Source organism: Haemaphysalis longicornis, unplaced genomic scaffold (genome assembly GCF_048455015.1).
Source record: "Haemaphysalis longicornis isolate Haplotype H1 unplaced genomic scaffold, Haemaphysalis longicornis Haplotype H1 scaffold_1, whole genome shotgun sequence".
In the NCBI taxonomy this organism is placed as follows: domain Eukaryota; kingdom Metazoa; phylum Arthropoda; class Arachnida; order Ixodida; family Ixodidae; genus Haemaphysalis; species Haemaphysalis longicornis.
This window is the reverse complement of record NW_027526203.1, coordinates 384,949,279-384,964,411: the sequence shown is the minus strand read 5'-3', so window position 1 is coordinate 384,964,411 and position 15,133 is coordinate 384,949,279. Positions and strand designations below refer to the sequence as shown.

At 43.1% G+C, this 15,133-nt stretch overlaps 1 protein-coding gene across 1 annotated transcript in view; it reads left to right on the top strand.

Annotated features, from left to right (window-relative positions):
• The window catches only part of Obsc (Obscurin), a gene marked incomplete in the record, with an annotated part of 215,126 nt that overhangs the window by 88,763 nt on the left and 111,230 nt on the right, over positions 1–15,133 (top strand). The window contains 9 exon segments of the mRNA XM_077686554.1: positions 645–782; positions 1,941–2,106; positions 2,219–2,434; positions 4,596–4,712; positions 6,133–6,369; positions 6,835–7,000; positions 7,213–7,388; positions 13,904–14,000; positions 14,281–14,459. Coding sequence (XP_077542680.1) covers positions 645–782; positions 1,941–2,106; positions 2,219–2,434; positions 4,596–4,712; positions 6,133–6,369; positions 6,835–7,000; positions 7,213–7,388; positions 13,904–14,000; positions 14,281–14,459 — 1,492 coding nt within the window.

Below are 15,133 nucleotides of genomic sequence, written 5' to 3'. Positions count from 1 at the left end.
AATCAATCAATCGATCAATCGATCAATCAATCAATCAATCAATCAATCAATCAATCAATCAATCAATCAATCAATCAATCAATCAATCAATCAATCAATCAATCAATCAATCAATCAATCAATCAATCAATCAACCCTTTCGCTGCTTCCGGAGTTGCGGCCGCTGACGATGTAGATGCTTTATTAATACGGCTGCGCGGAGCGGCCTGCGCAAACCGCGCTATTGAACGCGTCGCAGCCAATTTTGGATGTACAGGGGCCATTTTGATGCTACACTTGCCGGACGCCGGTGAATTGTTCAATCGATCAGGTAACGCTTTCACGAGCATTTAGACCTTGGGGTGTATGTGCTGCTTAAGCGTTTCTCCTATAGCTCGGGGCCCCTACAGTTGGCTACGCGCAGCAGCCAACGGGAAGATTAGGAGCCGTTCCGCTGTTGCAGACGCCAGTCGCTGCCGGCTTTTTTACTCAGTAGACCACCTAATGCTTTCGTGCCAATACAAATGAATGAACAAACATGGCGGTGGGCGTCTATATAGACTCACACTTGCGGAGGTAATTTCAAGGGGCGTAAAGTGAATGCAAGCGTGTACTGGCGCTCTCCAGTTCCTAGCTCCAACATTGTGTATTGTGTTTCGGCACAGGGCTGGTTCGATATTACCGACGCAAAAATCTGTGAACAGCCACGCTATCTTTTCCTCTTCAAAGGAAGGTTGTGCATAACTGATGTGAAGAAGGTTAGAGCCAACCGAAATATCTACCTTGTCAAGAGTGTAATCAAGGTGAGGACGCGCTGTGGCAGATACTGTGACTCTGTTCGTCCATGTCAAATCCCTTCCCTGGTCACACATGTGCGAAAGACAGTTATCCTGCATTCTTCCTTTAGGCTGTTATCAACGCAAAATTATACGTCCCACAAGAGCAGTCTCTTGCGTCCTGCATGTAACAGGCATAATGCGTATTACTTGCGTTGCGTATTTCCTTTTGTGTGACGGTCATCGTCATCAGCGACATCTCTTTATCAGAGATTCCAAATTTCTGAGTGAGCACTGTGACGTCAATTGGGCCTCTAGCAAAGCATGGGAACAGCCCTTTTTGGCGTGCCTGAATAACCTGTAGTTTTTTTGTCAAAGCTAATGCCACAATCTGTTATTGGGCTTTCGGACTGCGTGCTGCTTTTTGCATGAGGTTCGACAATTCTTGTGCTCACTTCTTCTTAGTTTATTAACAGCACGTGTTGTAATTACGCATTGCTGCATGGATATAAGCAAGACTATAATCGTTTTTTATGTGCTTTCTACGTGCTTTTTCCTATTTTCCAGAGTGCGTACTTTGCGCGGGCTGCTTGATCTCAAATAAGTGAATCCATTCAACTTCAACATTAGAGCCTACACTTAACAAACCCGCCAGAACCAAATTTTCATTCAATTATTAAGAGTGGCTAAGCGGTCGCGTACAGGAGTGCTTGGTGCGCGTGGAATGGCGCTAGATGGTGTAACAGTATCAGAAGGCATTTTCTTCGAGGGCCCTCACGAGCAACGAATTTTTTTTCTTTTTTTAAATACTTTGAATTCTCGTCTAAGCGAGATGAGACTGGGACTAGAGGCACAGACGGCCTTACAGAGGTCATCAGCCCACAACACACTGTGTCAGAAGCATTGCAACGTCAGCATTCGTTAAACCCCAATTTCACCTATTTTTGACCCACGATGGCGAGAAGTAACTGTGTAGTTTGACAGGATCAGCTTTACTCAAAAGCTGTGCCTGACTTTTCTATTCGAATATCAGCGCAACTAGATATTTTGGAGGTTCGTCGCATTTGTCTTTCAAAAAAAGTCTGAAACCCGGTAGTGCGCATTTTTTGTTGTAGAGACATTTGAGCGCGCAAATCAGAAAAGATGAGGTCATAACAATCGCTTTTAAAAAATGTTTTTGTTTAGACCACGGAATCAGAAATTGTAGATTCCGGAGAGGAAGACGCCACGCTGAAGATAGTACAGAAAGATTCCTCTGGCCAGGACGTCCCGATAACGCTCAGAGCAAAAGACATCGAACAGAAGAAAGAGTGGGCCAGGGAACTGCAAGCGTCTAGAGTGGCCAGCGAAGGTAAGAGTTCGTCTCTCTCACCTAAATGGTAACCGTCATAAAAAATTATTAAAATTTGGCACTGCGCGAAAGATTTGGAGGCCGTTCCTTACGAAAGCTTCTCGCACCGCAGTCGTTGAAGAGATGCAAATCGACGACACGTCCGAGCGCCAGCAGGAGAAGAGCAGCTACAGCCGCACAACGTCGTTGTCAGAGTCCACAGCGGTGCCCGTGAGCCCCGACCCAGCATCTGCTTCCATGCCCAGGGCTGAGATCTTTGAGGCCAGCAAGGAGGCCACAAGTGCCGCCACTCACAGCATCCGATCCGGCTCAGTCACTTCTATTGACGGTGCGTCTACTAATATTTATAGAACATATTTATTATAAATAATTTTATGTGGCAGTGGTACGCGATATCGAGCCAGTGCTTTCTCATTTCTTTCTGGTTTGTTGATCACGCGATAGTGCACCTACTTTGTGCCCTCCCATAACACTTCACCTTGTTTTGTTGCTTATGACACGTCTACTACTGACGTCACCATAGTTTGTGTGAGCTAAGACGCCGTACAACCAGCATTCAGGGGCTGCCACATTCGCCAGGTGTCACTCAATTGTTGCAGAACCAAGATTGTACTGTCAATAAGATGTAGAGTAGGCGTCATGAATTTTTCATAAACACTTCAGTCGTCTACCTGCTAAAAACCAAATCATTTAAAAATATCTATACACCTTATCACTACATACATTTTAAAGGTGTTTTTCTTCGTAGTATCACTAGAACTGCTTAACTTTTACCACAGAAAAGAGTTTCCGAGCAATAATTTACTACAAACATGTGTGCATTTTTCACAAGCGAAATAAGGTTGAATGACCGACAAATCTCGCACATACGTACCCTGGTATATAATATTCTGTTAAATGCTTTTACAATGAACGCATACATCTACAGGGCTTGTAAGTAACGCTATAAAAATTAAAGAAGAAGCTACTTTCGAAGCATTACCTGAACTTTGCACTGCGTGTCACTCGCAGGGTAATTAAAGCCCCTGAAATGCGTTAAAGGAACACCGGTGCAGTAAAATGCATGTTCTAAACCCTCGAATCTGCGTAATAAATACCATCGTAACTACAGTTGCTTTAGTTACAATTACATCTTTACTAACGTTTTGTAACTATAACCATCTTACTTTGCCCCATTTCTACATTACAAAGCAGCTGTCTCATCCAGAACAATCTATATTGTTAAAATATTGAGCCTTGACAGTCTTTAAATTACAGGGACGCTTCCAAGTATTCAGACATTTATTTGCACATCGTTAAAGCGACAGTGAAGCCAAATATAAGTTGTTCTAGATCGATAGATCAGATCACTGAGAACACAAATATACCACTCTTACGCGTAGCTTTTTAAAAGTAGGGTAGAAAAAAACGAAAACGTGAAGACAGGTGCCGCCGCCACTGGCTATACCGCGAAACTTGCACCGGAAGTGGTGAAAACGTCTGGTGTGCGAAACATCTTTCCTGGCCGCTGCTGGATGGCGCGACTCATCCATACTTGGGGCGGCGGCACGGTGGGCGGCGGTAACGCTTCTCGAGGAAACGTACGAGCTATGCATGAGTCGTTGTTTCGACGCCAACATTCGCGTGGTCTCAAAAGGACAATATGTTTTTTCTTCAAGAAAGCGCCAATCCTAATCGCAGGTCCCATAGAGGAACATTTTGCTTACTGGTCCAGAGCTGCTAAGGACATGGGAGTTCGGGAAAGCACGACTGATTTCACCAAAACTGACCAAACCACTCGTTACGTGGTAGCGTTGTATTCTGTTGCTTCTATACCGCTCTACATCACCGCTGCCTCACTTGCTTCCGGTTTATCTTGACGCAAACAGCGGCTGCAGTTGTTTGCGTCACGTTTGATCAGCGTGTGATTAGCGATTTCCAAGCAATTAAGGCAACTTTCGGCACCGAATCAACGCTAAAACGGCTGTGTGAAGGTTAGACTTTCATTTGAAACCAACTTACTGATTGCCTTCAGTGTCCCTTTCAGGCAGTGTTTTGTGTCTCCTGACTTATTTTAGTAGAAGCTCTAGAAGTACATACAATGGCATGGTTAGTAACTACTGTCGACTCTCGTTTTCTGAACTTGAACTTTCTTGAGCTACCCGATTTGTATTGCAAATTCAAATCATGGTTATCTAGCCCAGGAAACAGCTTTGCTGTGGTTTGCTAGTTTCCTTGTAAAATCAGCGATTTTAGTTAGAATAATAAATAAATTATATTAAAACGAGGATGGTTGCTTCATGTATCTATTGGAGGCTGGGATCAATATGCGTTTATAACGGGCTGTCAATGAAATTTTTCAAGCCTGCAACCTCTTTTACGTAGTTAAACATTGTTCTCGAAACGAGAGTCGGCAGTCATTGTCGAAGGTATCTCCTAGTGCGAGCTGCCTTCGCCAAGTGCTAGTTTAATGCATTGAAATGTACTTCTGGTGTTCTGGTGCTTTTCAGAAATTCAGTCTCTGAATTCTTTTGCTGAAGACGAATCTGTTTATTTAACAGCATCCAAGAAGGATGCCACAGGGAAGCCGCAGTTCCGCAAACCTCTTCGTGGCCTCACCTGCTCACGTTAGTTTCATTTCATTTTCTTCCTCTGTGGGAGTGTGTGGCTGTGTCTCCGTCATTTTCTTTGTCCTGTTTGTACAATGTTTGTGTTGTTCAAGATGGAGTCTATGCTAACCTGCTTTCATTCTGTCTGGGGATGAAACACTCACATCCGGAAATCTTCGATTTTTTGGCATTTTGCTTGTTACGTAAGGACGGTATACACCTGATTCTGGCAACTATTTTAGACAGAATGGTTTACTCTTTGCTAAGTGATACTGTGACCCCGATCATAGCCTGTTGGCAAGTCATGGAAAAAACATGAATATCGAATTTCTTGTGCTTGTATGCGTGGTACAACGTATCAAATAAATACAGAAACTATAGTTTATTTATTTATTTATTTTAGATGCATTATAAAGACACGTTTCATATTTATTTTCTCGACATGCGGTAGCAGAAAAAAACAATATATTCCCAAGCAAAGCCTTGTGTGTATTTTGTGCTAGTCTAATGCTTCCGTAATGTGCTGGTTGCTGTGACAAATTCACAACCTCTGCATGTTCATGAACATCGCTGGCTTCTGAGGTGTTCGATCAGTAACAAACGTTTAGCATACCTCGTACCGCGCTCGGCTTCTGCGATCCGGGCTAGCTAGGCATCAACTGTGTGTACGAGATTGGTAACAACATATGGGCAGCTGCGCGCAAAGCACCTTGATTGTATTAGCAGTACGTGGGATACGAAAAGGGTGAACGTTCTGTTCAGCAACAAAAATTTAGAAGAATAACGGTCGTATCAATAATACACCAATAAATTTATATCCAATTAATTGCAGGAACATAGCTCACAAATATGGTTTCCTTATTACGTGTTATCCCTGGTAGTGCTGTGCCAGGAGTGCAAAATATCACTCTCCCGGCCACGGCGGCCGCTTTTCCGGTGGAGGCGAAAAGCAAAAACGCCCGTGTGCTCGAGATTTCGCAGCACGCTAAAGATCCCCAGGTGGTCAAAATTAATCCGGAGCCATTTACTACGGCGCGCCTCATCGCCTGTGTAGCGTCGGTGCGTTAAACCTGCTAATCAATCAATCAATCAATCAATCAATCAATCAATCAATCAATCAATCAATCAATCAATCAATCAATCAATCAATCAATCAACCAATCAATCAATCACAATATTACTCGCCATGGTCCAAATGTGCTAACACGTGAATTACTCTACTTAGAAACTAAGGTAAAATAACAAGATGCTAACACGGTGTGCTAATGTAAATGTTCTGATAAAATAAGAGACTCGATTACGTTATCACTGGTGCAATGCTTTAAGATCATTTATATGGTTGTCTTCCCGATCACTGATGCGCTGCAAGTCCATGTAGCAATTTTTTTCGCCTAAGTTAGTACCTTGACGTTGTTTTTATTGTGCCCTTTCTGTGCAGAGAGTGACAACACCTTTTTGGAGTGTGAGGTGTCTTCCCCAGAAAAACCCACCATTCAATGGCTTAAAGACAACGTTCCTCTGAAAAAGTCGTCACGTGTTCAGCTGAGCGAAGAAGACGGCCATTATAAGCTGCATATCAATGATGTGTCCACTGAAGACTCGGGAATGTACACCATTATTGCTTCGAACTCGGAAGGAACAAGGTCTTGCAGCGCGCCGCTTTACGTCAAACCAGGTGACGCCTTGTCTGTTCTAGATGCATGAATAAGTCCTAACCTTTTTTTCCCTGCTTAGATGTCATTGTCTCTTCCTGGGCGGGATAAAATAGATACAAAAACAATTTGTTGTGAAGGAACGTGATATCTAAATCGGCCTATCAACAACAGGAATGTTTCCTTAATGCAGTCAACAGAACGCTATGGAGCATTATTAACAAGCCTTGTAGCATGAGAGCAGCAGGTGCTTTCCCGGCCGGTGCTTTCATAGCTTAGTAGTGAGCTCCAGGCTGAGTGCCCTAAGACATCAGCCACACTCTTCGACTTACAAAGGTAACAGGAATAGACTGCTCGCTCAGTGGCGTAGACATCTTTTAGTTTAATTAAAAACACTCTGCCTTCGTTGAGCGTATCCGTGGTTCTTGACATTTTCGCCATTTGAGACTTGCTCCGCCCTTTGTCAAATGTTTGTGTTCTTCGCCCAGCTCTCAGCGTCTCTAAAGGGGACTCGAGACCGACAAGCCCCGGCGGCACAATACTTCCCCATGCACCCGTCTTTAAGGTCAAGCTGAAGGATACAGAGCTGCTGGAAGGCACGTCCGTTCGCTTTGAACTTGTGGTGCGAGGCTGTCCAGAACCTGAAGTCACGTTGTAAGCTATTTTTTGTGTTATACGTAAAGGGCAGCTGCCATTAGAGCTATGTTCTGTCATCAGGCCTATTCTAACATATTTATTAGTCCTTGTTCTTTAAATAGAGCTGTTAGCAATAATGAGAAAATGTACAAGTTTGTGCTCCTTTCATTTGTTGTAAACAGTATTTGATAAGCGGTTGATTTGGTATCATGTTTATCGTCATATGTCAGCTACAAGAATGGAAAAAAGCTGCAAGAAGACGACCGCGTTAAGGTGCTGTTCGAAAGCAAGGAAGTGTTCGAACTCGTGATAGACCACATTTCCTTTGAGGACATGGGAAAGTACACATGCGTAGCTGTGAACTGCGAAGGCAAGGACGAGTCATCGGGAACAATCACTGTCACAAGTGAGTACGCCGGGATTACAGTGTGCTCTAAACTGGCATAAGCTCGGAACATTTTTTTGTGCAAGTTCGATTGCTGGTACATGAAAAAGTGTTTTTTTTAAATCAAGTGAAACGCGGGAAGAAACTTTCTTGGGAAAATTTCGGTCTGTGTTTCACGTTGTTATGACGTCGAAAAACTCTGGTGGTGGCAGTAGAGTAATTTGAAATCGTGGCGATCGGCTGATTGTTTTCTCAGAGCTCTAACATCCATAAATAGCTTCGCTGACTTTGCCCACTGTTCTGGGTGGTATTTCACGAGCAGTTATAACGACCTCTACCGTCAAAAATAGTTTGTTACTTGAAGAAAAGGTGAAATAAAAACAGAGACACCGACCAAAATAAGCTGTTAAAAACTTTAAAAACAACAGAAAAGCCGTTTTGGTTTCGCTAAGCAAGCTTAATCGGAATGAAGGGTCCCTCCGCCCGTCATACACGCGCTGCTTAAGTCCCTTGCTGAAGAAAACATTAGCGTCCATGAACATTCCTTCACCCCATTGTGAACAAGGCTTGCGTAGCGAAGCTGAAACGTCTTGTTTGTTGTTTTGAAAGTTTTTTAAAGTTTTCAACAGTTTCTTTTGGTCGGTGTCTCCGTTTTTCTTCAATATGTCTTTCCACCCGTCAAAGCCTCGATTTCTTAAAGAAAAGGTAAAAGCAATTACATGCGGCGAATGACAAATCTAAAGGAAGATCCCGGATATGCACTGCAGTCTTGAATAAATAGCTTTGAACTAGCGCATGCTATCTAAAACACTTTAAAGTAAGTCGAAGATCGGGTACATGAACGTTTTTTTTTTTTTGTATTTCACCATCGCCTAATATGCAGTGCTGGGCCAAAAAAAAAAATACCGAAAGCCATGATTATGGGTTAGGCGGCATAATTTATTGAGCCCTAAGCCACGGCTGTCGGTACAGCTATTTGTAGCTATTCGAAGAGATAGCCATTGGCACACAAAGCCAAGCACGGCAGGTACTAGCAATCGTATGGTCATATTGATAAGCAGTCGTAGGGCGTTGTAAAGGTACAACGGAAAGAGCCTGCTATTCCGTCATTGACTTTATCCCCAGCAGTGCCTATACTCCTTTTCTTACGTTTACTGCTAACCCAGAATACAGTTTAGAGTGCGTTCAGCATGAATGCAGCCTGCTGTATTACCCGCAGTGCCAAGGCTGACCACTAAATAATTTATTGACGCTTGCTGGACTTTGATCTCCGTTCGCGCCGACTGGGAAAAACCTTTGCGGTGCCTTTTCCTGTGCTAATCAATGCCCTAGTTAATTCTGCAAAGTTCAGAATATCAGTAATAATGAGAAGGTTTATATCGAAAAGTTTCACGTTCAATTGACGAACCCATAATGTAAAGTAATTGGAAATGCGTTATTACTCTGCGGCACAAATGCAACTTCTATTTGGTCGCTTTAGCTTCTCTTACTACCCCTCAAAAGCTTAAGACAAGCTTGAAAATACTGACATTTCTCATTGGCATGGAGAAAAGTCTGAATATGTCGAGCACCTTTTCCCACAACATGAAGGATGTTCACAAAGTGGACATGAAAAAAACCAAAATGCCCCAAAGGACAATGAAACAAAATTTATCCCATTTGCAAGCACTAGTATGTGTTCTAGCACAGATGCTGGTCACGCTCAAGATCAATGGACCACAGGATTGTGAGGAGCACAAGCTTACATTCATAGAGCTTGTATTTTTAAGAATAGAAGGAACTGGCGAATAGATGGAGGAAGTATTGTGCTAGCCACGCTTGGGGAATTCGCATAAAATGCGGCACGGCCGTACTGGTACTGGCCACCTGGAAAGATGCATACATAATTTAAATACTCAAGAACGGTGATATCAAACAGCTGAATAAGTATACAACTTTAAACCAACTGTATATGAAAGTTATTTACCGACGCAATGTTTGAACCGAATCGATACACTGCAGCCTTTCATCAAGCTGTAGATGGGGCCACATTAAAAAGCGCTACTTGACGATGGACCAAATTCAGGTCATCCACCACGTTGTTGACGAGTCTACGAAATGCAGTAAACCTGTCTAGTTAGTATTTACAGACTAAAAAAACAACCACTGCATTCATAGAAACTTTCCAAAATTAGGTACCTGCAAACTCCCCCTCGTCTTTTTTCTTCAGCCCTGTTACGGGCGTGCGATAAGCGAGGCGGAATGCTGAGGCTTCGAAGTGGGCATTTGACTTTCTCATCAAAGATTTTCGATGGGCAGACAGGAGCGCGCACGCACACCACGCACACGCACACACACGCACACACACACACACGCACACACACACACACGCACACCACCACACACACGCAAACCACCACACACACGCACACACATCCGCACATGCACGCACACACACACACACGCACCCACACACACATGCACACACACAAACACATACACACGTGGTATGTGTTAACAGATCTTATTATTCTACGGAAGTTCCCCAGAGAAATGCTTAGAACTAAGCTGTAAGCTTATGGTTATTAAAGAAAAATATCAGGCGTCATGACCGTAGGTGTTCTATATAGAAGCTGTTTTTTTATATTTTCGTGCGGATTATTTATCTCAGAGGTGCATTATCACAATAACGACATCTGATGAACCACATCAACAAAAATATGGTAAGTGTCCAACAGCTCCTAGTGCTCGCCGAGTTGTTCGTTCCATACAGGTTTTTTGTAATGCGGTGGTACTTTTGTAACTCAGTACCAACTTTTTTTTACTGCGGCTCATCCGGAAAAATGCAAATGTTTTCATTGACACATAAACAGATTCATTCTGGGATGTCCCATTTCCGCCCAAGGATTCTCTGATATCCCTTTTCACGAATGACCTCTACCGCGGCCGTCCGGATGCATGCTGTTACCCCTGGAAGTACGGTGAAAATGGTTATAATGAGTTGCCATTAAGTACGGTCTTATTCTCCTTTTTAATGGGGCACCGCTCCCCGAAAAAAACGCAGAAAATGATGATGCTTTGAAAAATCGTGTTGCACAAAAAAGTAACTGACGTACCTTGCCATAGAGTCAGCCACAAATGAAGTCAGGAGACAGCCCTAGCAGAACGAACTCGGGATAGATTTACTTGCTTTAATTGGCTGTAAGACTAGGGTCCACGAGCATTCCACACTTGCGAAGTGTGTTAGATTGTTAAGGGACACTACGAAAAGTGAAAAAGCGTTATCCGGGCAGCTGCTCCCTTGCCTAACTATTTAAAGCGAAAGCCTTCAATCTTTATGTTTTAGGCACGCGCGTTGTGGGATTCAGAAAATAGGTGGTCTAAATAAGTTGAAGTTGCGCAAGACCGTGAGCGTAAGCCGTGGATCGCGCACCAGCAAAGGGAAGCACCAATGTGGGAGGATGTTCGGAGGAGGGCTCGAAGTAAGAGCAACGCAGCGCGTGCCAGGAAAGGGAATCAGCCACACCAAATGAAGGTTGACTGCTGCCACAAGAGCAATACGAGCCGTTTTGGTAGATAAAGGTAGCGACCGGGTGAACAGGCTAGCGATCGGAATGAACTTAGGATGCCCCTGGCGATGGCTAGCGAGTAGAACGAGCTTCGAACGGTGCTCTGCAGGGGGCTTGTCAAATGATGACAGGCGTGACCGAAAAGTTCTACAGAGAGTTCAACGGCATATCAATACGCGGCTCCTGGCAATAGATATCTAGCGGAACGAACTTCGCAGGGGTTGTCGAGTGGGCTTGTCAAGGTTCAACCGAAGGTTCAGCCGACACGTACAACAAAAATTTCAAGAACAGATCAACAGAAGGTCCAACTAGGATTTCGCATTAACATCCTTAGAAAGGTTTAAGCATGGCTGTAATTTTTCTTACGCGGCTTGCAATACAATACACCTATGAAGGAAAGTTTGACATCCACCTCAATGCAGCCAAACGGGTACAAAGGAAAGCTATACAGCTTTCTCAGAAACCTCGCAGTTAAAGAAAAATTCGTCCTATGCGGCCAAACGGCTACAAAGGAAAGCTATACAGCTTTCTCAGAAACCTCGCAGTTGAAGAAAAATTCGTCCTGGACAGGACGAATTTTTCTTCAACTGCGAAGTTTCTGAGAAATCTGTACAGCTTTCCTTTGTAGCCGTTTGGCTGCATTAAGGTGGATGTCAAACTTTCCTTCACAGAAACTTAGTCCACCTTGGGAATTTCCACTAAATCTGGTCGATTAACACCTGTCCTTCACTTCGAGTTGCTGATCAATTCGCTCTCGCGCTACAAACTGTTATGCTCCTGGTTAGCTCAGTTGGTAGAGCGACTGCTCCGGTTAAGCGGTGGTCCCGGGTTCGAATCCTGGACCAGGGCGAATTTTTCTTCAACTGCGAGGTTCCTGAGAAAGCTGTATAGCTTTCCTTTGTAGCCATTTGGCAGAATTCAGGTGGATGTCAAACTCTCCTTCATAGAAACTTACTCCACCTTGGGGATTTCCCCTAAATCTGGTCGAATACAATACACCGTTTTAGAAGAATTAGCTACTCAAATTTATTTTTACTTTATGCTGCAGCGAAGTCCCCACCCTATATGGGCATCAGATAAGCTATAGGCTTTTTTAATGCATCAGTGCAAGGTAATGATACGGCGATAACTGGTAACGTCGACGTTGTCATCGAGAAAACTCAAAGGAAACGTAGACGAAAGTTTCTCGACGAAAATTTGCGGCTTGATTTTTTACAGAGAAGCCGTCTATGGCTAGGATGCGGGATTTCATGGCGTCCACGCGGAAAAACGCAATGTGGGAGGGTCAGCTTACCAAGAAGATGCTTACACCGATAAGTTCCTGGGGCCTTCATATTTTGATATGTCAACTATATGTCTTGCCAGCAGTGCATTTGTGTTTAAACTTAAGTCTACTTTAAAAGATTGTTGTAAGCTTGGTGTTTGTAAGCTGGCTTTCCCACATTGTGAACTGTCCGGTGATGCGATGCGAACGGGATCAGATAACAGCTGCGCCAGTGTAATCGTCGATGGCGAGCCGATTCTATTGCGGCGTCCGACGAGCGTGCCCGCGAGACGACGCGTAAGCGACTAGCAAGAACCGACGATGCATATCGTGAGTCAGAGAATGTCGCAAAGCGCCTTAGGCGCCAAGCTTGGAAGAGTTCAAGGGCACGTACGGCAGGTTCCAAAGAATTTTCTCGATCGTCATTTCGTCTGAAGCTGCAACGTGTGGGACAGTCTGTGTTTCGATAACGACCTGACCGCAGACTCGAAAGTCCGACACACACCCGCCGGGGAAGCACCGCGTTAATACCCGCAACGCAAGCAGCTTCGCTGGAAAACCACCATCACATTGTGGAATTGGCGGCGAATTTTTTTTAACCCTTACTAATACAAAATATCTTGCACATTTGAACAAAAAGTAATTTTATGCGGTTTTTTTACAGCTGTCAGTGTACGTGTAACAATTTTGGGTCATCGTTTGCAATGAGCAAAAGTGCGCGTGCTCGTGTGTTCTGGAACGTGCTCATATTTTTGTTGTTGCTATGACGAGAAAACTTATGCAAACGCTGGCATGGCACTGCTGCTCACTTTTCTTTGCTTTTTTTGCCTTGAAACAGCAAAGCTAATTGGATGGAGTGACCGCAACTAGTCCAAACTTGCATGAAAATATTGATGCGAACCTAAAGGGCCCGAAAACAGGATTGCATTTCCCTCATTCTTCCTATCTTCTGAACTAGGTGAATTAAAAGATTTTAGATTCTGTGCTGACTTACTGTACGGCATCTGTGTGCTAGTAGCGCGAGGCACAATAGTGTTGGGAAACATCACAAATGCACAACCTGTTTAGTGGCCCTTTTTATTTTGCTTCAGTGCTGTTGAACGTCGTTTGAAACGCTAATAACGCATAAATAGGGAATTTGCGCCTCGCTTACCCTGAAGCAACTGAAACATTAACAAGTTTTATTGGAACGATAACTTCAACCCACTTTGTGCTTAATTATAAGCTCATTAAAATAATTTGTCCGCCTTTTGTATAAAATAAAAAAAATTATACCTAACTTGGCTAATCTGCGCGATGAGTTCTTGCCACAAAATGAAGTATAATAAGCTACAAAATTTTCAATCAGTCATACTTCACCGAGAAATCTGGTAGTAGTTGTTGTTTAAGGTTACGTTAAGGTGTAAAGGTATGCGTGGGCGAAGCAAAAACACACGTGCGCTATCTGTTGATCTTTAGATTAGAAATTATTCTCATTTAGTTGCCGACGTTTTATTGAGTGCTTGGAGACTTCAGTTGTGATTTTTAAAATGTGTAGGACTTCCTGGTCATTTATATTAATTAAGCAATGTAAAGTTTAAAGTGTGTAGGACTTCTGGTAGTTTATATATCTCATTTAACAATGTCAACGATCCTGTTCTGATTTTGCTTCACTTTCAATTGAACATGGTCTGATTACAAGAACTGTTTTCTCAATACGCTGTGCTTAATTTTGACCTCCACAGAAGACAAGATATTATTCCAAGGGCTAACCGCAGATGATAGCACTGCTGAAGGATCAGGTCCCCTAACACCTCCACCGAAGTCACCTTTGTTTAGATGGTAAGGCCAACTGTTTGAAAATAGATATGTCAAAATCTGCGATGTGCGCATATGCATATAGTTTACTGTGCACTTGCTAAGACTCCAAACAACGTAGCATTTTGTTCAATAAGCACTACGCAGACTAAAATCTTAAACATGTGCTGTTATGGAGCAACAAAAGAGCAATTTAAACATTATTCTATGCCTAACTTGAAGAAATATATAAGAAAATTATAGTGTTATGACTATATTCGTGACTAGGCTGCATCATCAGATTCGGTTTTAATTATCCTTCTAGGTTCAAGGATGGTCAAGAATTTGAAGCCAGTGAGCGCTTTCAAGTCACATTTGACGATATCGAGGACACGCTATCCTTGGTCTTTCAACATGTCACGCCAGATGATGCTGGGCTCTACACGTGCGTTGCCAGCACATCGAGTGGGAAAATTTCCTGTAGTGCCGAACTAACAGTTCAAGGTTTGGCAGTTTTCATTACCGAACTTTTAACTCGCAGGTCTTCCGAACATTAGAGATGCTCTTGTGTGCGTAATTTTTCTCGCCCTCTTCCTTTTGTGAAGTCATCACAAAATACACCTCTCCAGTGAACGGCTTGCCCCAAAAGAAACCGATTCCTACCCAATGTTAAACGTTGTGCAAATCTTTGTGGTGTGCTCGTATTGGGCTCTTTAGTTTTCGAGAATATTTCCCGCAGTCGTAAATAATCAGGATCCCGTATAGTGCGTCATCTACGTGGTGTGTAACTCACTGAAACTTATTTGTTCCTGCACTTTAAGCACGTTCAGTGTGTTTGTGCATGATTGTTGACTGTACTCCAATTAACAAAAAAAATGTATACAGGGTGCTTATTTGAGGCCAGGTGAGCGATTTTAAACATCATTTAAAAACAGTCAATTTGGTCACAGTGGCTTGCACGCCCTAAATTTTATTTCTCGTTCCCTATAACGCTTATTATAGAATGATGAAACAAACGAACATTTTCTTTGCTGTATTATTATATTCAAACCTCCTCGAAACGTAAAACACAAACTCGCCTTCCTTGTTTTATAATAATTTATTTTTAGGTTTTGTTGATACTTATAGCGCAAAAATAAACACCCTCCGTGAATTACTAGATCAGTCTGTTGGCATGA